Source organism: Staurois parvus, unplaced genomic scaffold (assembly GCF_062004578.1).
Source record: "Staurois parvus isolate SC_StPar_1 unplaced genomic scaffold, SC_StPar_1.0 ptg000618l, whole genome shotgun sequence".
Classification (NCBI taxonomy): domain Eukaryota; kingdom Metazoa; phylum Chordata; class Amphibia; order Anura; family Ranidae; genus Staurois; species Staurois parvus.
In genome coordinates, this window is record NW_028318414.1 from 311,343 (window position 1) to 335,339 (window position 23,997).

The following is a 23,997-nucleotide window of genomic DNA, read 5'->3' on the forward strand; positions in this document are numbered from 1 at the left end:
GGAGAGATTTCAGTAAAGAAGGGACTGCTCTGGGCTTCAACAAGATGGCACCCTCCAGCAAGAAGAAACCAGAGCAATGTTTGGGGCAATTTACAGCACACTCTAATTTTGATAGCATAATTATTAATGTGGAATGTAAGTTCTTTTGTTAAAGAACATTATTAAACCATTATGATATGCTTTAATTAAACCTTTTGCTTTGTCCTGCAGAGGCTCATTTACCTATATAGAATAGCATACACTACATTGCCAAAAGTATTGGGACACCCTTCCAAATCACTGGATTCAGGCGTATAAAATCAAGCACCTAAGCATGCAAACTGCTTCTACAAACATTTGTGAAAGAATGGGTCGCTCTCAGGAGCTCAGTGAATTCAAGTGTGGTACCGTGATAGGTTGCCACCTGTGCAATAAGTCCATCCGTTAAATTTCCTTGCTACTAAATATTCCATGGTCATCGGTTAGTGGTATTATAACAAAATGGAAGCAACTTTGTTATATTATCAGAACACACATTTTATAAAACCAATGGTAGCAAGCCTAAAACACGTCCAAAATGCAACGCACCAAAAAAAAAAAAAAAAAGTAAATAAATAAACTGCACAGATATTAACTAGTCCTCAACAACACCTTCAAGGGATTCCTGGTGATGTGGCTAAGATGTAATATGGTTTGAGCTCTAATTTTACACAAATTTTAACAATGTTTCAGTTAGAGGACAGCGCATGCAAACACACAAATTAAAGACATCAGGCACATACAATCTGGTTTAGTAAAAAGGCCTCCATCAATAGACAATACTTACGCCACATAATCCGGCATGACAATGGGCTTTGGTATATGTCCTGCTGGAATATATCCGCTAATCAACTCAGGCCGCACATCACCAACTTTATTAGCTCGTTGTTGCACTGGGCCATCTTGTACCATATGGTCATTACCCGCAGATACATCACGCTAAAATACAGAATAAAACACCATTAGATGCTAAACATACACTGATGTAGATGATCAATGGGCCTTTAAATCAAACTTTTCGATTTGAATCAAGCAGCATTCTTGCTTCTTTCAGTTCTTGGAAACTCCAGTAACAAGATCTGATTTAGCTGAATACAATTATATGTAACCACAAAGGTTAGCAGCACATGAGAAGCAGCAGTGACAATGTGTAACATAAGTAGCTACTCAAGCTGGTGATTCTGTATCCACCTCTGCCACAGAAAAACAAAGTTGCTGCAAAGGTAGGAAAAAAACATGTGGTTCTCAAAGCCACAATTTATGGGTGGCAATACTAGGCTTTTCAAGCTCTATATGCTTATCAGAAGTAAAATTACCAACAAAATCAGCAGTATATACAATGCTCAAAAAAATAAAAGGAACACTTTTTAATCAGAGTATAGCAACAAGTCAAACTCCTGGGAGACGGATCTGGTCAGTTAACTAGCAGAGGAGGTTGTTAATCAGTTTCAGCTGCTTTTGTATTAATGAAATTAACAACAGATGCACTAGATGGGGAACAATGAGGCGACCCCCAAAACAGGAAAGAATTTACAGATGGAGGCCATTGGCATTTTTTTCCCTACTCATCTTTTCTGACTGTTTTTCACTAGTTTTGCATTTGACTAGGGTCAGTGTCACTACTGGTAGCATGAGGCGATACCTGGACACTACAGAGGTTGCACAGGCAGTCCAACTCCTCCAGGATGGTACATCAATACGTGCCATTGCCAGAAGGTTTGCTGTGTCTCCCAGCACAGTCTCAAGAGCATGGAGGAGATTCCAAGACACAGGCAGTTACTCTAGGAGAGTTGGACAGGGCCATAGAAGGTCCTTAACCCATCAGCAGGACCAGTATCTGCTCCTTTCGCACTGCTCAGCCTGTTCCTCCTTGTACAGAGTTCTACAAAATGACTTCCAGCAGGCCACTGGTGTGAATGTCTCTGACCAAATAATCAGAAACAGGATTCATGAGGGTGGCCTGATGGCCCGATGTCCTCTAGTGAGCCCTGTGCTCTCTGCCTGGTACCATAGAACTCGATTGGAATTTGCCATTGTACACCAGAATTGGCACGGTCGCCTCTGGCACCCTGTGCTTTTCACAGATGAAAGCGGGTTCACCCTGAGCACATGTGACAGACGTGAAAGGGTCTGGAGAAGCCATGGAGAACGTTATGCTGCCTGTAACATCATTCAGCATGACGGTTTTGGTGGTGGGCCAGTGATGGTCTGGGGAGGCTTGTCCATGGAGGAATGCACAGATCTGTACAGGCTAGACAATGGCACCAACTGCCATTAGGTATCGGGATGAAATCCTTCAACCCATTGTCAGACCCTACGCTGGTCCAGCGGGTCCTGGGTTCCTTCTGATGCATGACAATGCCTGGTATCATGTAGTGAGAGTATGCAGGCAGTTCCTGGAGGATGAAGGAATTAATATCATTGAATGGCCCCCACGCTCGCCTAACCTAAATCCCATAGAACACCTCTGGGATATCATGTTTTGGTCCATGCAAACGCCACCAGGTTGCACCTCAGACTGTCCGGAAGCTCAGTGATGCCCTGGTCCAGATCTGGGAGGATATAATCCATTGAATCCAGTGATATAATCCATTAAAAAGGTGTAAAATATTACTCTTTGCACAATGCACTGTACACAATAATAAGGGTTTCTACAGACCTTTACCGGAAGGGTCTGTATGCCCAGGGGTAGGAAGGATCAGCCGATCACGTGACCACTATGATTGGCTGTCACAGTGGGCACATAAGTGGGAGTCGCTGCTGACTACTGATCATTAGTATAGTTACATAGTTAGCCTGGCTGAAAAAAGACAAAAGTCCATCTAGTGCAACCATAACAAAAAAAAAAAAAAAAAAAAGTTATAATCCTATACCCACAGTTGATCCAGAGGAAGGCAAAAAAAACCCCCTGCAAAGCATGATCCAATTTGCTCCTGCAGAGTAAAAAATTCCTTCCTGATGTAAGCAGCTAGCAGAACACAATGATTAGTGTTGCCGGCTATAGCTGATGGCAGTGACCGCTCCGGAAAAAAACAGCAGGCTGGTTGTACACAAGTCAGTCAATCGAAATCTTGACTTGTGTACAACCAGCCAGCCCATACATGGATTGAAATATGTCTGGTCCCTGCTGCACTGGTCAAATTTCGATCCATGTATGGCCAACTTCAGTACAAATTATCTAATTAATTTACATTTTGCTAATACAGTATACAGTGTTTGATTGTGGGTCATAGAAAAAAAAACAAAAAACTTTATAGTAAACAAAAAAGGTAAAATCTGAGGATTTATTATAAGATTGACATACATTGCTACATAACCTCAAAAGTTTGTCTCATAAAATAGAACTATGGAGAGTTCAACTTATGCCGATTTATTTTCTTTGGTTTTACTAGAAAGAAAGTTGTTTTTCTCTTTCAGTTTGTGTTCCTGCTGCAGATTTTCTCTCATTTTCTGTCTAGTGAAACCATTGTCAGCAGGAGAGGAAGTAGGATAAAAGAAGGACTCCAGGAATAGGATTACTTTATATACTTACTTTGGGCCAGTTGGGCTCAAATCAATTATGCACCTAAATGTGGCACAGGCTACAAGAGTAAATTACCGACCCAAAAAGAGTCATTTTTTTGTTCAACCACTGTCCTGAATGAAAAAAAAAAAAAAAAAAAAAAAAAAAAAAAAAGATTTCACCATCCACACACTCGAGGTGGATAGGGGATTCCTCTCTGCTGAGCCTTTGTATGCTGATAGTGGGGAGATTTTCCCGCCGTCAGAATACTGACTATAGCCTACAGTATTGAGCAAGGAAAACCTGACAGGTTGGTTGTAGAGAAGTCGATCAGTAGACTGACTTCTCTACAATCTCCCTGCCTGGGACAGCAGTAAAAACCCAATAGTAGTTCTTATCCTTTCCCATTCTATCTATAATGAGATAAAAGTTCTAAGTTTAACATGCATTTTAATCTTTGTCATGGCTAATGCTTCATCACCACCTGATATTCTAATACCAAAAGGCTAACTTTAACATGGATCATGAATTGTCCTACTGTATATCAAGTATTTTCTTACTGTAATGATACTAACCCATCAATGTCGTTCGGCATATATTTTTTTTTTACCTTCCCAGACTGATTAAAAAAAAAAAAAAAAAAAAAAAAAACACAAACACCACCACACATCAATCACCATAAATGACAACCATTGAAAGACTTCCCTATCTTTTGTTTGCCAGGAGCAACAGTGTTAACACACACTGCAGGTTTGGTTGATCATGATCAGGTGACCAGGGAACCTTGCCCTTTATGACCATGCAATGAATGCTGAGGAATCCTATAAGTAGTTGTGCATGAGTTACAGACCCAACTAATCAGCAGGCAAGTGCTCTACAAGAAGGAACAAGTTTAGCACTGACAATATGACATTCCTTAGTAAGCCCATCTCCTCCTGCATTGATGTGTCACACATTCCTGGGAGTAATTACCATTCTCATGTTCCAGGTATATACAGTCCAGACTAAAAGCTGCAGGATTGTTCACTGATCATTACCGTCTTTGTATAACATCCCTCATATTACAGCTCAGTCCATGTTCAGGTTCTGACACACTCTAAAATCACCTACCCAAGACACCAACCAGTCACCCAAAGCATTTAAAGACTTGTAGATTCTACTTGTACATTAGATTTATTTGCACAAAGGCAATAAAACGCAAAAAAAATAAATAAATAAATTACATGATTAGCAGGAGCATACATCATATATGCATGCCGACATGCTTAACCTAACATTTTATTGATTATAATCAGCATTGTTCAACTACATCTATTGCAAAATGTTTTTACCACAGTACTGAAGATAAGTTTATAAAGAAGGTCATGCAAAGAAGCACAAAAAATGCACAGATCTGTATTTTTTTTTTTTTTAACAGAACTGAGCACAGCACCATTATAGCCAATACGTCCATGCACATAGCAGAGTTCAGCACCAATTTAGAGCAGTGTTCAGTGGTGTAAACAAAAAAAAAACAAAAATCTAAAAACCATTGGTCAAGATGGCTATGTTGGCATACTGTATGCCTGTATTCTAGTGGATGAAGAATTATATGCTTCTAGACACTGTATGGATATATACACATTTAAATATGCTTATACACAATCAGTTTACGTGCCATTACATGGTTTCTGGTCAGCTTCTGGTAGGAAGATCCAGCATTGATAGGAGTATTATAAGTATGCTTATGTGTGAAAGGGATTGCTCCCCTGTACAATGACAGGCTATGCCAAAAATCCATCAGATTAGTAAATTTACTGTCATCAACTGTGCACATAGGGTCCACAAATTCAGCTCATTGTATTGTCAACGTGATACAGTTCAAGTCACCTACATACAGTCAGGTTCATAAATATTGGGACATCGACACAATTCTAACATTTTTGGCTCTATACACCACCACAATGGATTTGAAATGAAATGAACAAGATGTGCTTTAACTGCAGACTGTCAGCTTTAATTTGAGGGTATTTACATCCAAATCAGGTGAACGGTGTAGGAATTACAACAGTTTGCATATGTGCCTCCTACTTGTTAAGGGACCAAAAGTAATGGGACGGAATAATAATCATAAATCAAACTTTCACTTTTTAATACTTGGTTGCAAATCCTTTGCAGTCAATTACAGCCTGAAGTCTGGAACACAGACATCACCAGACGCTGGGTTCATCCCTGGTGATGCTCTGCCAGGCCTCTACTGCAACTGTCTTCAGTTCCTGCTTGTTCTTGGGGCATTTTCCCTTCAGTTTTGTCTTCAGCAAGTGAAATGCATGCTCAATCGGATTCAGGTCAGGTGATTGACTTGGCCATTGCATAACATTCCACTTCTTTCCCTTAAAAAAACCCTTTGGTTGCTTTTGCAGTATGCTTTAGGTCATTGTCCTTCTGCACTGTGAAGCGGCGTCCAATGAGTTCTGAAGCATTTGGCTGAATATGAGCAGACAATATTGCCCGAAACACTAAAGAAATTCATCCTGCTGCTTTTGTCAGCAGTCACATCATCAATAAATACAAGAGAACCAGTTCCATTGGCAGCCATACATGCCCACGCCATGACACTACCACCACCATGCTTCACTGATGAGGTGGTATGCTTAGGGTCATGAGCAGTTCCTTTCCTTCTCCATACTCTTCTCTTCCTATCACTCTGGTACAAGTTGATCTTGGTCTCATCTGTCCATAGGATGTTGTTCCAGAACTGTGAAGGCTTTTTTAGATGTCGTTTGGCAAACGACAATCTGGCCTTCCTGTTTTTGAGGCTCACCAATGGTTTACATCTTGTGGTGAACCCTCTGTAATTACTTTGGTGAAGTCTTCTCTTGATTGTTGACTTTGACACACATACACCTACCTCCTGGAGAGTGTTCTTGATCTGGCCAACTGTTGTGAAGGGTGTTTTCTTCACCAGGGAAAAAAAAAACTTCGGTCACCAACCACAGTTGTTTTCCGTGGTCTTCCGGGTCTTTTGGTGTTGCTGAGCTCACCGATGCGTTCCTTCTTTTTAAGAATGTTCCAAACAGTTGTTCTGTCCACGCCTAATGTTTATGCTATCTTTCTGATGGGTTTGTTTTTTCAGCCGAATGATGACTTGCTTCACTGATAGTGACAGCTCTTTGGATCTCATCTTCAGAGTTGACAGCAACAGATTCCAAATGCAAATAGCACACTTGAAATGAACTCTGGACCTTTTATCTGCTCATTGTAATTGGGATAATGAGGGAATAACACACACCTGGCCATGGAACAGCTGAGAAGCCAATTGTCCCATTACTTTTGGTCCCTTAACAAGTGGGAAGCACATATGCAAACTGTTGTAATTCCTACACTGTTCACCTGATTTGGATGTAAATACCTTCAAATTAAAGCTGACAGTCTGCAGTTAAAGCACATCTTGTTCGTTTCATTTCAAATCCATTGTGGTGGTGTACAGAGCCAAAAATGTTAGAATTGTGTCAATGTCCCAATATGTATGGACCTGACTGTACACATTTTATCAGTGGTATATAGATGAGCCTACTGAATAACCATTTTTGTTCTCTAAACTAAAAAAGAACGATCATACTGAATGTCTGTCAGTATAAAATATAGCTTAAGATATTGTGATGGCAGCATAAAAAAAAAAAAAAATCCCCCCCCCCCCACTTACAGAGGTGGTCAGAATGAGCCCGAGAACTATGCAGGCATCATCAAATGTGAGGTCAATCAGCCACATCGCAAGGAACCCTTTGTAATGTCTGGAGAAACCCTAGGATTCCATGGAACCTTGGTTCAGAATAGTTGCTCTTCACTTTCAGCTTCTCCTGTATTTGCACAGAATATTTAAAATCACATGTTTGGGCTTATTCGACCTGTGAGCATACTACTGGGTTTTCATGTTAGCATAGATAAGTAACTGGTTGCATATTTTCAACATGATCTGCCAACATCCTGTCCTCTATATATCAATTTGAAAAAGTTCATTTAAAAATGACCATTCACAGTGTCTATACTACACTAAGAGCCCTCATTGTGTTTAGAATACACTAGGCAGCTGCTAAGCGAAACAAACCTAAAAAAATAGATAGATAGAAAACACGTTTGTCTAGTTTGATAAAAATATTATAATGAATAATTTATGATCAGCTCAGACCACGCACAGCATGTCTGGACCCATCTCTCTACAAGTAAGAAAAAAAAAAAAAAAAAAAAAAAAAAACCTGTACTACACATCAGGTGCTCGAGTACCAAATGAAAGGTACAAACAAAGGCATAACTCTAGGCAAGTTCTGAGTAATAATCTGCTCCTGAATAATAATGTGGAACAGGAAGGACATACAGAATACAAAGGACAGAGCACTTTGCACTCTATCCAGCATTCCGTACTTTCCAAACACTTTTTTTTTTTTTATTAGTAATGGACAGCTAAATTAACAATTTACATAACATATTACAAGGATCAAAAGATTTCCATACCGCATTAAAAAACTATATATAATGAACAATTATGCTTCCACATAATGTGAACAGCTAATATATCTTCCAAATGAAAAATAAAAGCTGTCCATATGTTGATCATAATTAGTCTGGCTCAGCAGGAAGCAGCCAGATTGCTATCAGTGTGTCCATCCCTGCACAACAAAAGAAGTTGATCATTTGATTGACTTCGGACAAAAGAGACATATTGGAAAAAGTGTCTCTAAATCAACAGTTGCAGCCTCTGATCAGTGTATTCTGACAAGGCAGGTCCCACTGTAAAAATTCAATGTCCCAGAGGGGAAGTTTCCTCCTTTCACCTCACCTTGTGTGGAAGAAGGAATCTTGTTTGTTTAGCTCCCTAACTGAATGAAGAAAAACTAACAAACTATATGGCCAGCTTTAAAGGTGACACTAAACAATAGCCTATTCTCCCAAAATAATCCATATATATCTACTACTTAATGGTTCTGTAGTCTATTATTCATTAAATTGTTTGTGTTTTTCAGCCTCCTTGTAACATCTTCTGTCAATTCCAAACCTCTCCTTTTCCCTCGCACGTCTGTTTGCTTGGCATAAGCAGTGCATGCAAGTTTGCGATCCCATGCACTGCTTAAAACACACTATAAATCCCATAGTTCATAGTCCCGAGTCCATATTAGGAGCAAATAAGAGAGGATGGCTACATTTCAACATACAGTAGGACCATGGAAAATGAACATAGCCACTCTCTACCAGGATGTTAGATCACTTCAGCAAAAAAGATAATTTTTACATTTTGGGCATTTTCTTTAAACCAGAGTTTAGTGTCACTTTAAGGACGACTTTTTGCACTTTGAACTGCCCTTTAACCTTTTACTGGTGTCATCACAGTGCAGGATTAAAACAGTACTAATGTCCAACTGTATGCACCATGTTTACCGAGAACTTAAAATATAAATTTTTTTATTAAAAGATAATTGATTAGAAAATCCTATCAGCAATAAACTACCAACATTTTTGAAGGTTGATGCACTTTAGGAGTTAGCTGCTGCCAATAAGATAGGCTTTACAAATAAATGTTCGCTCATTTTAATTTACAGTTCTCCCTTTTCAACCATGTTGTAGTGCATTGTGGGATCTTACACACTGTAATCCCCCTATTTATCAGGTAATTACCACAATTCCTCCTTTGCATATCCTGCTCACAAGGCTGGACTAACCAAGAACTTGTGCAAATGGTGTGTTATACAAAGTATATAGCAGTTTTAGTTTAACTGTTACACAACTTGTTACAGAACAACCAAATAAACTGCATGTGAGCCATTTGAGAAACAACTGGTCCTTGATCTGTGCAACCATAAAATAGTTTCTTTAAAATTTCACAGGAGTACAATTCAAAGCAACCAAAATGCAGTTGGAACATATGAGTTCTGAGGAAGAGGGCATGTCCCTTGAAAGGTGTCAGCTACACCTATCAAACTGACATGCATCCAGTGTGGATTGTGCTCTATGCTTGCCATTATTCTTGCTTTGTGGGTATAATGTATTATTTTAGCAATATTTATTAAAAGTTTTATACGGTAATGCACTAGGCTGATGCGCCCTCTTCCTATTTTTAATTTCTAGTTTGGTGTCCCTGTACACAAGAGGGTGACAAAGCCAGTGTGCATTTATTGACAGTCGCGGTCATGGATTACTCCAGGTGCTCCGATCTGGTTGTCCATGGGAAAAGCTATTATCCGTTCTGCTCTCCTTGAAGACAAGACTGCCACGAAGAGTCCTTTATCTTTGTGCGGACTTGGTGCATTTTACAAAATGCAGATTGCACCTGTCCTGTTTTGGCAGGCACAAGATTTTTGATTTGCATTGTACAGAACAGTTGAGTCAACAGCCTCAGTACTTGCTATACAAGACATTGTCAGAGCTTTGGGGAATATTAGAAAAACCCAGCATAAGCCATACACCAAGATCTGTCAGCAGAAAATGAAGTGAGCTGTGCTATACACCATATGGCTAGGGTGGGAAGGATACATTGTTTATTAATGAATCATCCTAAACTGGTAACTGTAAGGGGTCTCAGAAGGTTAACAAGCTCTAAATCAACTCACATATCCAAACCTTTGTGGATCCTTCTGGGTTGATTTAGAAACAAAGTGCCTTAGAAAATATCGAAATCGGTTTTTGAAATGCAAAAAAGGAGGGTTGTAGCTCTTCTCTCTACATATTATAAATTTTTAATTTGGGTGCCCCAATTATTTATGACACAATTCGCAAGGACATCGCCGCAACTCACACGCCCTCTCAACCCGTCCCCTCTCACACAGCTACCCCCTCATCCCCCCTCCCCCTCGACATAACCCGCAGGGACTTCGTCGCTTCTCAAACTCCCTCCAACCCCCTTCCCCCTCATCACCCCTCTCTCACGGCCCCACCACTGCTCTGACCTCCTCTTCCACCCCACCCTACATTCCTCATACTGAAGCGCCCCCAACACTCCGCACCTTTGACCTTACTACCATCGAGGAAGTCTCCAAGATCCTCTCTGATGCCCGCCTCACCACCTGCCCCCTCGACCCTATCCCCTCACAACTCCTACAACCTCCCTCCCCCTCCATCCTACGCTCCCTCACCTACATCTTCAATCTCTCCCTCTCCTCCGGCACTTTCCCCTCCCCTCTGAAACATGCACACATCACCCCATACTTAAAAAGCCCTCCCTGGACCCCAATGACCCGAACAACCTCAGACCCATCTCCCTGCTCCCATTTACATCTAAACTCCTCGAGAGCCTAGTCTACACCCGCCTATGCTCTCACCTCAACGACAACAACCTCCTCGATCCCCTACAGTCTGGCTTCCGTCCCCTACACTCCACCGAAACTGCCTTACTCAAACTCTCCAACGACCTGCTAACCGCCAAAGCTAATGGCCACTATTCAGTGCTCCTACTCCTTGACCTCTCTGCGGCCTTCGACACAGTCGACCACCCCCTCCTCCTCAAAAAACTACACTCCCTTGGCTTCAGAGATTCTGCTCTCTCCTGGCTCTCATCCTACCTGTCACAACGCTCTTTCAGCGTTACCTATAATGCTACACCTCCCTCTCACTCCCCCTCTCTGTTGGGGTCACTCAAGGCTCTGTCCTTGGGCCCCTTCTCTTCTCCATCTACACCTCCTCCCTTGGCCAACTCATACACTCTCACGGCTTCAACTACCACCTCTATGCCGACGACACACAAATCTATCTCTCAACCCCCCACCTCACCCCCTCGGTCTCCGCCCGAATCACGCACCTGCTGAGCGACAGACTGGATGTCGCTCCACTTCCTTAAACTAAACCTCTCCAAAACCGAGTTAGTCTTCCCCCCAGCCCGGACACCACCCCCCATTGACTTCTCCATCACATCCAACAACGCCACCATCAAACCCGCCCCGCAGGCCAGAGTACTTGGTGTCATTCTGGACTCCAACCTATCCTTCCAGCCCCAAGTCCAATCTTTAACAAACTCGCGCAGACTCCACCTCATCGCCAAAATACGCACGTTCCTAACTCCAGAAACCACTAAACAGCTCATCCACTCCCTCATCATATCACGACTCGACTACTGCAACTCCCTCCTCACTGGCCTGCCTCGCCGCTGGCTATCCCCGCTTCAGTCGATCCTAAATATGGCTGCCAGACTCATTCACCTTTCCAACCTCTCCGTCTCCGCCACCCCCCTCTGCCAATCCCTCCACTGGCTTCCGATTGCGCAACGGGTCAAATTCAAAATCCTAACACTGATGTACAAAGCTGTCCACCATACTGCCCCGAACTACATCACTGACCTAATATCCAAGTACCGCCCAGCACGCACACTCCGCTCCTCACAAGACCTCCTTCTCTCTAGTTCCCTGGTCCCCTCCTCCCATGCCCGCCTCCAGGACTTCTCCAGGGTGTCACCCATCCTCTGGAACTCCCTGCCCCAACCTATCAGATTATCACCTACTCTCCTCTCTTTTAGGCGCACCCTGAAAGCCCATCTCTTCAGGGAAGCCTACCCCACCCCCTGCTAACTTGCCGACCTCCTCCACTCTTCCTACCACTCCATCCCCCACAGCAATCTCCTAGATTGTAAGCTCGAAAGAGCAGGGCCCTCAATCCCCTCATGTTTTGCATTGTATTGGTATTGTTCTGTCACATGTTCTGTCCCCCTTTGTAATGTACAGCGCTGAGCGAACTATTGGCGCTTTATAAATACTGTATAATAATAATAATAATAATAATGTATTCCACATTTTGAAGAATACATCCAGAAATCTTTAAGTGCAAGTTCTCTTTTTCACAAAAATTAAAAAGGTGAACACACTACACCCCACCCTGGTCCCTGAGTGGTCCAGGGATCTGACAGCCTCACTCTTTGCCTCCTTCTTTCCATAGGGCTTCTCGGACAGATCAGAGCGATTCTAATTGGTCACAGTGGTCATGTGCCAGCATCTCGCCAGGTTAGTGAAGCATGGACCAAGGATGTAGGGGAGGTGTAGGGCGTTAGTTCTCCTTTTGTTTCTGAAAAGGTGAACTTATACTGTAAAGCTGAACTCCAAGATAAGCAAATATTCTCCAATTACAAGGGACATGTGTGATAATTGTGCGCACAGATATGGACAATGACAACCATAATTTGAATCATATTCTGCAAATGTCATTCTCACTCCAAATCAGTCCCCCTCCCATTTTTTTGAATGGCATGTGATGTGTATGTTGGGGTCACAAGGGCATCGGGCACAGCTGGATACACTTCATGGTTGTAAACCAAATTAGCTTACAATCATGTATCTCCATATAGTGTAATTATAAATCAAAGTGACCACTATATATAATAAATGTGTGTTGACTCCCTCTAGTGAAAAGAAAAAATAGTGTCAACCAAAATAGCTAAATAACACACATTAGGAAACTAAATATATAGTGCATAAATCAAATATAATGAACAGAATATATATACGTGAAAACAGAATATTGGCCACATACAATGGTGTCTAAATTATACATAAATGATATATGCCATAGGTGAACAAGACAATATCAAAGGTGAAAAAAATATTCCATGCATGTGACTGTGCTTTAAGCTGGAACACACACGTGATCTCCACTTCTAAGTGCAAGTACTCTCCTTCAAATGGCAGCAATGCCTGCTCACCTCCCTTCCTCGACCCACACAGGGCCTCAAAGCAGTTACCACCTCAGTGGTGTATTCCTCTGGCAGACTCCTTATTCCTCCTCCTCTCTTATGCAACTCATAAAAAGACAAGAAAGCCTTCCATAGTGTAGTAAATTTAATAGGCAAAGTTAAAAATTACAAAGTTTTCCACTCACATGCTCCTTTCCATAAAAAAGCGTTTTTCCCAGCCTGTGGGTAGATATGCATGCACCTGGGGGAATCCAATATGGCCACTGTGTCCAGACATACGTCACCAGGAAGTAGACAAACCGACGCGTAGCGTCACGTGCGTCGTGACTTCATCAGGCCTGATGAAGTCACGACGCACTTTAATTAACGCACTTTAACGCACTTTAATTAACTTTGTAATTTTTAACTTTGCCTATTAAATTTACTACACTATGGAAGGCTTTCTTGTCTTTTTATGAGTTGCATAAGAGAGGAGGAGGAATAAGGAGTCTGCCAGAGGAATACACCACTGAGGTGGTAACTGCTTTGAGGCCCTGTGTGGGTCGAGGAAGGGAGGTGAGCAGGCATTGCTGCCATTTGAAGGAGAGTACTTGCACTTAGAAGTGGAGATCACGTGTGTGTTCCAGCTTAAAGCACAGTCACATGCATGGAATATTTTTTTCACCTTTGATATTGTCTTGTTCACCTATGGCATATATCATTTATGTATAATTTAGACACCATTGTATGTGGCCAATATTCTGTTTTCACGTATATATATTCTGTTCATTATATTTGATTTATGCACTATATATTTAGTTTCCTAATGTGTGTTATTTAGCTATTTTGGTTGACACTATTTTTTCTTTTCACTAGAGGGAGTCAACACACATTTATTATATATAGTGGTCACTTTGATTTATAATTACACTATATGGAGATACATGATTGTATTCATGTGATACAAGCGCTTCACTAATTTTTAATTTTATTTTGCACTTATTGGTATCAGCTAAGTGACAGCAGCTGTATTTTGTCAATTATTCCCATGAGCGCAGGAGGATCCCTTATTATTAAACCAAATTAGCTGGTTCCATGATGTCTGTCAGACCCATGCCTTGGCCTGGTCGTAAAGCTACAAACCAGTCAGTCACTGGACATGAAAAGTATTCCAGAATGGCAGTAAAACATACATCCCACTTGAAACCACTTTTTAATACAATTTCATAAATCCCGGCAGGAACAAGGTACAATAAAACAAAGCATATATTCAGATAGGTCAGTTTAATACGAGTCACCTGATACCTATGTGGCACCTACACGAGAGTAGAAAGCCATATAGTTCTATCTGGAATAGCAAGATAGGTCATATTTGGTTTCTGGACGTTCGGAATATCATTCTGCATATTAATCTACCAGTGGCTAGGCTGCTACATGTACCTAGTGAAGGTTATTGGCCACGGTATAAATGTGCGAGGAATTTGGTCATAGCCCGAGTCCCCACCTAAACACCCCTCCCCAAATGAGGAGATTGGTTCTCTGCTTTAAGGAGACACCCTGCTGGGTTCCTAGAAAACAGGCTGTCATGCCTGGAGAGAGAGAGTTTTAGAGATTCTCCCTTTTAACATCAGAAACCAACTTGGGAAGAAAAGGTACCCTTTTGTTCAGGACACTTTTATTCTGTTTAAACCAGGACTTCTACAAGTATTCTACCTTCTTAAACTTTTGTTATCTTTCTGTTGTGTTATTGCTCTCTCTATTTATATATACTGTATATAGGTTACATCTTTTCTGTAAATATTTTTATTGCACCATTTTGACCCTTTTTAGTAATAAATCCTATTTTCTGAAAAGTGTTGAACCGTTTCTAAAGCTCTTTAATGCAAACTAAGAATCCCTGTCTCAGAAGATTACTACTGTGTGTTTTAAAACCTCTGGATACATCTGTCTGTGGTGACAGTGTGTATACAGATGCTTATTCAAACATCATAGTGTTACTGCTAAGATTTGTGAGTTTCCTCCTCTGTAAAAAGGTGGTGGTGGCAGTGTAAAGGGTTAATTGCGTAATTAACCTGACCCAGTAACAATCACTCTCAGGCTGTTGGCACATAGATTGTGGTCCAGTGAGCTGGAAAATCTTTGTGCAGGATGCAGCGGAGAGGGGCATTGTTACACAAGTGGCAGCGCGGTTTTAGGCTGGCTAGTCCTTTGGTCACAAGTTGGTGAGAAGGACTGGGGTCTGACGCCGCGCCCGTCACAACATGTACAGTATATTCTTGTGCAGTAATCCAGAGTGAAAAACTTTACCGCTGTACAAGAGACTCCTGTATTGAGAGGAGTCATTGCTTCTTTCTCCATTTGTACAGGGTGACTGGTCTTGTATTCGCCCCCTTCTGGAATTGTTTTGCAGGAAGGCTGTAGTGTGTGGGCCTGCTGAAACCCTCCAACAGCTAAGCTCTCTGCACTGGCTACATGCAGCACAGTGATAATGTCCCTGCTACTTTCACAAAGCAATATCTGGATTTGCAAAGCAGTTTAGTGTACACAAAGTGAATTTTTATCCTCTGTGGCTACTGAATATCTTTAAATGGAAGTTTTTGCACCTGTAGTTCAGGTATAATCAGTCTATGTATCAGGCAAGGCCATACGCTAGATGAATCGCACTTGAAAACTTTAGGAATGTACATTCAATTTATTAATTGTTAGAGGGGTTGAACTGACTTTCATTTTCAACAGCAGTGACAAGAAAATTCAAAAAGAGACAGAATGCAAAATCTTAAATCGAACAAACAAATTTCTAACAGTGAATGTGTTTTTTGTTCAGGAAATAACATTATAGCAAAATTGACTGTTGAAGGCAAACAAAATTTTCAAATGACATTCATCAAATCATCTAATATAATTCTAAGAATTTTCATACAAACGTTTGAATGAACAAATAATTCAAATATATATTAGTGTATAGGAACTTTAGGTAGAATTAGACATTTTAGGTACAGATCTATGCATATTAGAGAACCACAAAGATACAAAGAAAGAAAGGCAATGAAACTACTTAACAGCAGCAATACAACTGGAATATCAGTTCTGGGTGTAATGGGTCTTTAAAAAAAAAGAAGTATGGCCAAAGCTTTTTTGGCCATACTTCTCTTGTGGATCACAGGAGTGCACTTACCTGTGCTCTTCTGTGACCCAACCAACAGTGGACTAAAGCCTGCCGTCGGCTGACGTCACAGAGCCACTCTAGGCTCTGGAAGGATCCCGACAATGTTGAGATCCACCGGGATGCCTGATTGGTAGCCAGCCCACTGCTGACAGACTGAGCCAGCTGCTCTCACCCCCTCCACAGCCTGACGCTCCAGTAAGTGCTGAAGGGGCAGAGCTTAGAGCCGGTGACTGACAGTCACTGCTCTCTGCTCAGAGCGCACAGAGAACTGATGGATCAGCAGTCAGGTGAGTGCACAGTTCTTGGGCTTAGAGCCTGCGAGTGTCAGCTGCAGCAGCGAGAGGATTATAGATCTTTGTTTTTTGTATTCCCACACTTCCCTTTACCCTAAATAGCTGGTTTTATTTTTATAGAATATATAGGCGCTATAAAAAGAAAATAATTAACAACACAGCAGCTACTGAGTGTAAAGATTACTCACCATGACTTTTGGTGGATTCATGTGCGAGCCTTGTGACTTCATCTACGAAACAGAAAAAATATGTCAGATTAGTCAGACATTCTTTGGTTGACAAACTATATGGTATCTTTAAAGATAGTTTCATGACAAAGTAAAGAGCTGAACAAATAAAAGAGCTAAAAAGGACTGTGCTTTAAGCTATAGAAATACAATTTGAAAAGCATAAAACAGCAATAATACTCATCAGATCTAACAGTCCTATTAGAAGGCCCATTTATAGCACTGTGGTAGGGGTAACATGTCGAAGCGCTGCAGTACAATCCATTCTGAATGTCAACCCAACATAGTTTCTGAGTGCACCTGTGTTGCCACAGAGTGCAACATGCAATGATGCTTTACAGTGTGTTGCGGTGTGCTGCAAAAAATGCTGCCTGCACAATCTTTGGTCCATTGTGGTGCGTTAAATAGCACATTAAAATGAATGGGTTGTCTTAATGCATATTGCATTAATGTGCATGGGTTTAAAGCACCACACTGGTGTAAATGTGCCCTGATGTGGTTTTGAACCCTTTGCTCTGGAAACCTAAAGATGAAGTGAAATGCTGCTCCAAAGTCTATGGTAGCACCACAGACATACACTATATAGTCAAAGGACACCTGACCATCATACCTAACCTGTGTACACACCTAAAAAATAATTGTGTTCAGTTGCCATCAGTGCAGGGCACTATTAGTGCTAGAGCATACAAAAGCTATTTGAGACAATGGTGTACTTCCAATCTTGTGGAAACAGTTTTGGGGCAATTTCCAATTCCAGCATGACTGTTCCCAGCTCCATTAAGAAATGGTTTGACAAGCTTAACGTGGACACATTTGAGTGTCCTGCACAGAACTCTAATTAAACACTAACACCTTTGAGATGAATGAACACCAAATGCAAGGCAGGACTTCTTACCCAACATAGGTACCTGAGCTCACAAATTGCTCCATGGCTGAATGGGCACAAGTTCCCCTAGACAGACACACTCCAACATCTTTTAGGAATGGAGTGGAGGCTGAAAGAACTGCAAAGGGGGTGGGAAACAACACCACATAAATCTGTACATGGAAAGGGTACAAATCTGACAGCTTCTGCTGGTTGTATGCAGGCAGCATTTAAAACCACTGGCAAGAATTGACCTATTCTTTGCTTTGAAATTAACTGTTTGAAAGGTAGGGATATGATTGGGGATGGGGCTGGATACAGGTATACAATCTATGTTACATTACAGAAGGAGCCATTGTAAACTTAGATTTTCCTTCATGTGTGGTATACCAATTGATATTCACAGGTTATAGAACTGTTAACCCCTTGTGTCCCAAACAACTTACATCAGAAAACACCACAAAAACCCTTAACCATATATGATGACCCGACAATAGTACAAAACATAATCCTTACCTCCTGCTCAAGATATTCCCGTCTCTTTCTAGCACTTTCATGCCGCCAGAGCTTCAAAGAAACAATTGCACCAACGAGGTAGACAAGCATGGTGACAAACAAAAAAATGATGGCTGCTGTTTGCCCTCCTTCCACTCGGCAGAACGTAGAGTATAGCGGATTGTTAAAGAATGAGTAGTAGCACAGTCCTCCTCGGTTTGTATCATTCACATAAACAATAGCTCCAGCCATGTATAATATAAAGAGACAGATGTTGATCCCAAATTCTGTTAAAGGCCACCAGTGAGAATCTAGAAGGATGGTCCTATAGTACATGGACATACCTAAGACTAGGATAATTATAGTTGCTAACCATGCCAAACCAGCCACCACAAGTACAAAAGGAGTTTTGGGTCCTGAATAATAGTATCCCCCTTGTAAACTTGCAGTGTAGGAATATGGCTGTGAGTAGCCAAACATGTTGTACCACTCATTGTCTTTATGGATGTAAGCCGTCACGCAGGCAAAAACACCAGCGCCAAGCAAAAGTTCAACCACACCCAGGATCCTGAGCAATCCAGCCCAAGACTTCATGTAAGAGTACCGCAAATTGTACTCTTCAACCATCTCAGTGTAGGTCTTCACAGTTTGTGTATGGCGACCCAAAGAGCCATATGGGTCATCAGGAATCATAGCTTCCACCTCTTTCCTTGAGTTGTAGCTACCGCCAGAACCTCCATATGGATCTCTGTAGGAGCTACCAGCAGCCTTGGAATTTGTGCCTGAATTTTTTCCATGTGCTAAAGATGCAGGTAGAGATGGTGATCGTGGAGGAGAGCAACGTGCCCCCCCAGAGATGTAGTTAAGTTCCGATATGGGTTCTTCCCATGCCGTCTCTTTTTTTCCCTTAAAAAATTTTTTCCAGGAATCTGGAATAAACCTTCTTACAGGTCTGAGTTCATGTGGAGCTACTGGATCCTCACTATCGCTTGGGTAGAACTCTGGCCCAAATGGAGGATGAAGTGGTAGTGGAGGTGGAGGTAAAGGATCGGCGCTCAGAGCCAATTCACAATCCTGCAGGGTTTGGAGATTACCGCCTGCTGCACTGGGCTCTGCTGGTACCTGATCATAGTGCGCAGCATGGATGTTTGCTGCCCTGCCTTTGGATCTTGTTACTGATGATGACCCTCCTCCAGACATTTGTGCAAGCTTGCTGAAAAACATAATATAAAAACACTGTTACTTAAAAATACCAAACAACTTGAGTAAAAGGTTAAAGGAGAACTCCACAAAATTAGTCTGCATTCACACTTGAGCTGAGCATCTGAAAATATGTTTTTGATTATCTGTACAGGAGTTTTTGAGCGTTTTTTCTTTTGTTATTTTTAGTTAATGGATGCTTGTTACTAGGATCATTCAGGTACAAAACTCTCAGGTGTGAATTGGATCTTAAGTGTGGTTCAGGAGACTTGTGTCCAAATCACTAAAATTGATTCCCTTCTTCTACCAATTTAAATAAGAACTCCACTGTTACTATGAAAAAATTCAAAATGATTAAATCCTAAAACGTGTCCCTGATTAAATGTAGGGGAAAATATACTTACTAGCTCGTGTCCAGCGTTGCCTTGTTTATAAGGGAACTTTCCCTACACTGCTACTATTTGGCATTGCCATCTTAAATTGAGATCCGGCTTCTACAGATCCCCAGGGCTTGTCTGTGCATTAACTGGACCCCCTGCGTATATGCAGAAACGCTGTGGGCTGCCGTTTCTGTGCATTCCTGACATCCTGCAAGCGGCCATCCAGGATGTTCACGGGTACAGTTCATGAGACTGCATGATTGCACAGAAACCACGCAAAGGATCCTGGAGTGACCTATGGCGTTCCAGCACATGTGCAGGGTCCAGGTACATCATCTTTTCCTAAACAAGGATTACTGACCTGGACTTTAGGGAAAAAAAGAAAAAAGAATTTACTTTTTTTTTTTGGCAATTGTGTTATATTAAAAGGGGGAAAGAGGCAGGAAAGGGGAACATTAGAAAAGGGGTGAAGGTTCACTTTAATGGAGCTACCCTTAAATTATTTCAGTATGCATAATAAAAATTTATTTTATGCCAGATTTATTAAATCATGAATCTGGCATCAAAAGTAAAATGAAACTGACAGTAACCAATGTGAGAATCAAGCTGTCAATGCTCAAAAACAAACTCATGTATCTGACTGGCTGGTATGGGTGATACTTCAAGTAAATCAGATCAGAAACCAGTTTTAACACTCTGTTAGATTCATTTTCAAACAACCAGAATCAAAGTGAACCCGATCTGAAGGAAAACATTTTTACAGTAACACTGCAAAAATGTGGTCAACCTTCTATGAAATTTGGGATTATGGAAACCAAATGTTTATGGACACATGATCATCGCACCTTAAACTGTTACTAAACCCAGGACTCTGCAGTCACTATATCCGGTCTCCTACAATGTACATGGAAATGCAATTACTTTAGTAAATATAAACTGCTAAACACCTTTTCTTAGCAGTATAAAGCAGTCATGTGACTTCTATCAGTTGCCGGATGAGCACTGGTTAATCTTGTAGGAGGAATTTTCATTCTCCTCTGACTGTCCTATGAGGCTGCATGACCCTGAACCTCTGTCTGGACAGTGCTGATAACACTGACCCTCCCCCACAGCAAAAAAAAACGCTAACAAAGGGAGGATCAGAGAAGACAAGATCAAACAGTCTTTTTACACAATGCAGAAGATTAACACCTTAGGTTCCACAGCGAGTATAACAAGCATGCTTTACTGCATCTACAGACTGGTTTTACGGTTATGGGTTTAGTAACCCCTAATAACCGTGTCTGACATCCCATTCCAAAAACAATGTGGAGCTGACCTCCCTTTTCCTTCGGCACTTTAACAGCCACCAAGCAAACATAATATTTTGGAATGGGTCTGTGGGAATTTGTACCCATTCATCCAAAAAAGTGTTTGTGAAGTCAGGTGGTTATGTACAAAAGATTTTGCTCACAACTGGAGTTTCAATCAATGCAAAGGTGTTCAGTAGGGCTAAGGTCAGGCCTTTCAAGTTCCTCCTAACGAAACTTGTCAATCCATGACTTGATGTTGCTGCACTCAATACATGAGGTGTCCACATATATAATACACGTCAAGTACAATATGCTCCAGAGCTGGGGACATTTCTGATCATTTCCTGTGTAGTCATCAAGTCAGCAGAATCTCTAGAATGTGGACACAACTACAAAAGCAATTGAATGAGTTAGAACCTCTGTTAGCAACAGGAACACCTGGAAAAGGTTCTAACCCTTCTACACAAAGGCAAAAATTGTGAAAACAAGCATTTAGTGTGGATTTACACTTTAAAGAACATTTATAGAAAAAATATATACTGTTTTGTAGATCCTTCAAAGGTTATGGTAAACTGAGCCTAGATCATACCACTACACATAAATGTTCATCAGGAATCAAATCACTCAAAACAATTAAAAAATAAATATTATATATTTATTTTAATACAAAAAGTTAGTAAACTGCCAAACTGTCCTTCTGTATCTGTAAATCGGCCATAGATTAACAAATCCTTATATAATTTATAAGAACAGTGAGTCTTTAAAAATGGATGAAAGCACTGAATGCCTCTCCTCAGTGAATGCCTCCTCTTTCTCGCCAGTTTGGGTTCACTCTGGTGGTAAGGCTTACTGCCCTCTGAAAACTGATCTGCAGTGGACCGCTTTTCAGGGGGCAGTATAGCAACAAAATAGGTATCTGGAGGCAGCAATAGGCCTCCCTGAACAGCAATTTTACATTGCCTGTCAACCTTAGATAAAATTGCCACAGTTGCAAAATATCACTGCCCATAGAAGCATGTGTACATCCCTGTTAGGCTGTAATATTAGAATTCAGGGTGACGGTAAAACTGCAGCACAGTTGCCTGTTTTTGCCACCCCCCTCCCAATCCTCCAAGTGGGAAAGCCCTTACAGAACTTTTACTTCTAGACTGACTTTACACTGAGCATTGATAATACTTTGCCCACCAATACACAGGGCAATTAAAGGCAAACAATCTAAATATCACCTAACATTCATGCCATGCACAGGTACAGCAATGTGATCATCACATCTAATGCATCTCAAAAAATGCCCACCCTGCTCAACCACGAATCAGTCCCAAACAGAAGGCTGGGTGCTATACGGATATGCTGTGTTGGTAAAAGCTCTACAACTTGGCACTTTTGGCGTGCTGCCACCTGTTAATTTTGCATTATCAAATAAAGGACACCTTCTGGCCTGTTGGAAATTTCCATACCTATACAGAAAAGTTATAAAGCTAAACTCGAAGCAAACAGCTAAACACACAGATGAACTGTTTACCTCAGAAAGGATTTGTATTTCTTTCTATCCAGTCCTAACATTTACACAGCTCCACCACACAGCACTGCCCTGTGTGGCAGAGGTGGAGACCTGATATTTCTCTGCTGCAGTTAAGCAACACTCACTAGTCTTGTCCCTCCCTTAGCCTGTGACTGGACATTGAAAGGAAAAAACAGTACACCAATGAGCTCATCTCTTTGCTTTCTCCTCCTACCAACATGCTAAAACACAACTGGTTAGCTACTTGTGCTGCTTCTCCCTCCCCTCTATGAGCCTTGCTGTACATGGACTGCAGGAGGCTGGTATCATGTTAAATTCAGGTGCTCACATTTCAAAATTACATTTAATAAACACATTAATGATTATAGAGCTATATTTACATGAACTCCAGGCAGATATAAAAGACACAAGTAGATGTAAAGGCTAAAAGTTTTTTTACCTTCATGCATTCAATGCATGAAGGTAAAAAAATCTTGTGTGTGCAGCAGCCCAATACTTACTTGAGCCCCATCGCAATCCAGCGAAGAGCACTAGAGCCTCGGCTGTCTGGAGACACTCTCCCACCTCATTGGCTGAGGCAGCAGCAGTAGCCATTGGCTCCCACAGCTATCAATCACAGCCACTGAGCTAATGAGAAAGGGGGCAAGGTCAAGCCGTGGCTCTATGTGCGAATGAGAATGTCACCAGCACACCGAGGATCACCAATATGGGTCCAAGAGTTTTAATGAACGGTCACATAGTTACAGCAAGGCAATGTTTCGGAATCTCGCAGGACCCCTTCATCAGGTCACGTTGCCTTGCTCTAACTATGAGATCGTTCATTAAAACTCTTGGACCCATATTGATGATCCTTGGTGTGCTGGTGACATTCTCCCTTGCAGATTCTGTTCGCTGCAGCACCCACTTATACACACACAGCCATTTTTAACACAGGAATGTGTGCGTTTGGATTGTACACTTATATTCTGTGTGCGAACAGACACACAGAGCATCAGCTCGGGAGCAAGCCTGCTTGGGTGCCCACATAGCAATCTGCTTGCTATGGGGGCACTAGGCAGGAGGGAGGGGCCAGAAGCACCAGCGCAGCTGCTTGCTATGGAGGCACTAAAAAGGAAGGAGAGCCAGAAGCGTTGGAGGGGGACCCGAGAAATAGGAGGGTTGGGGCTGTCCTGTACAAAGCCCTTGCAGAGTATAACATTCCTTTTATTAAAAAAGAATAAAATAAGCTTTTAGTATCACTTTACATCTTAGTGTTGGATCCCAAAGCTGGATCCCTGTGCCAGATCCAAGGTTGAACCTCAAGATCAGATACCGGTTTCTGAAATCGGGGTTGGATCCCAAAGTGGGATCCCAGGGTGAGATCAAAATGCTGGACCCCAAAGTTGGATCACAGGGTCAAATTCCAATGCCAAACC

General features: G+C 41.6%; 1 protein-coding gene across 1 annotated transcript in view; it reads right to left on the reverse strand.

The window, feature by feature from the left end:
* Positions 1-23,997, reverse strand: part of MARVELD2 (MARVEL domain containing 2) — a 39,352-nt gene that overhangs the window by 14,561 nt on the left and 794 nt on the right. Inside the window, exons 2-4 of the mRNA XM_089693208.1 lie at positions 18,210-19,401; positions 16,790-16,831; positions 806-957 (exon numbers count right to left, since the gene is read on the reverse strand). Coding sequence (XP_089549334.1) covers positions 806-957; positions 16,790-16,831; positions 18,210-19,388 — 1,373 coding nt within the window. The 5' untranslated portion in view covers positions 19,389-19,401. The remainder of the gene's footprint in view (positions 1-805; positions 958-16,789; positions 16,832-18,209; positions 19,402-23,997) is intronic.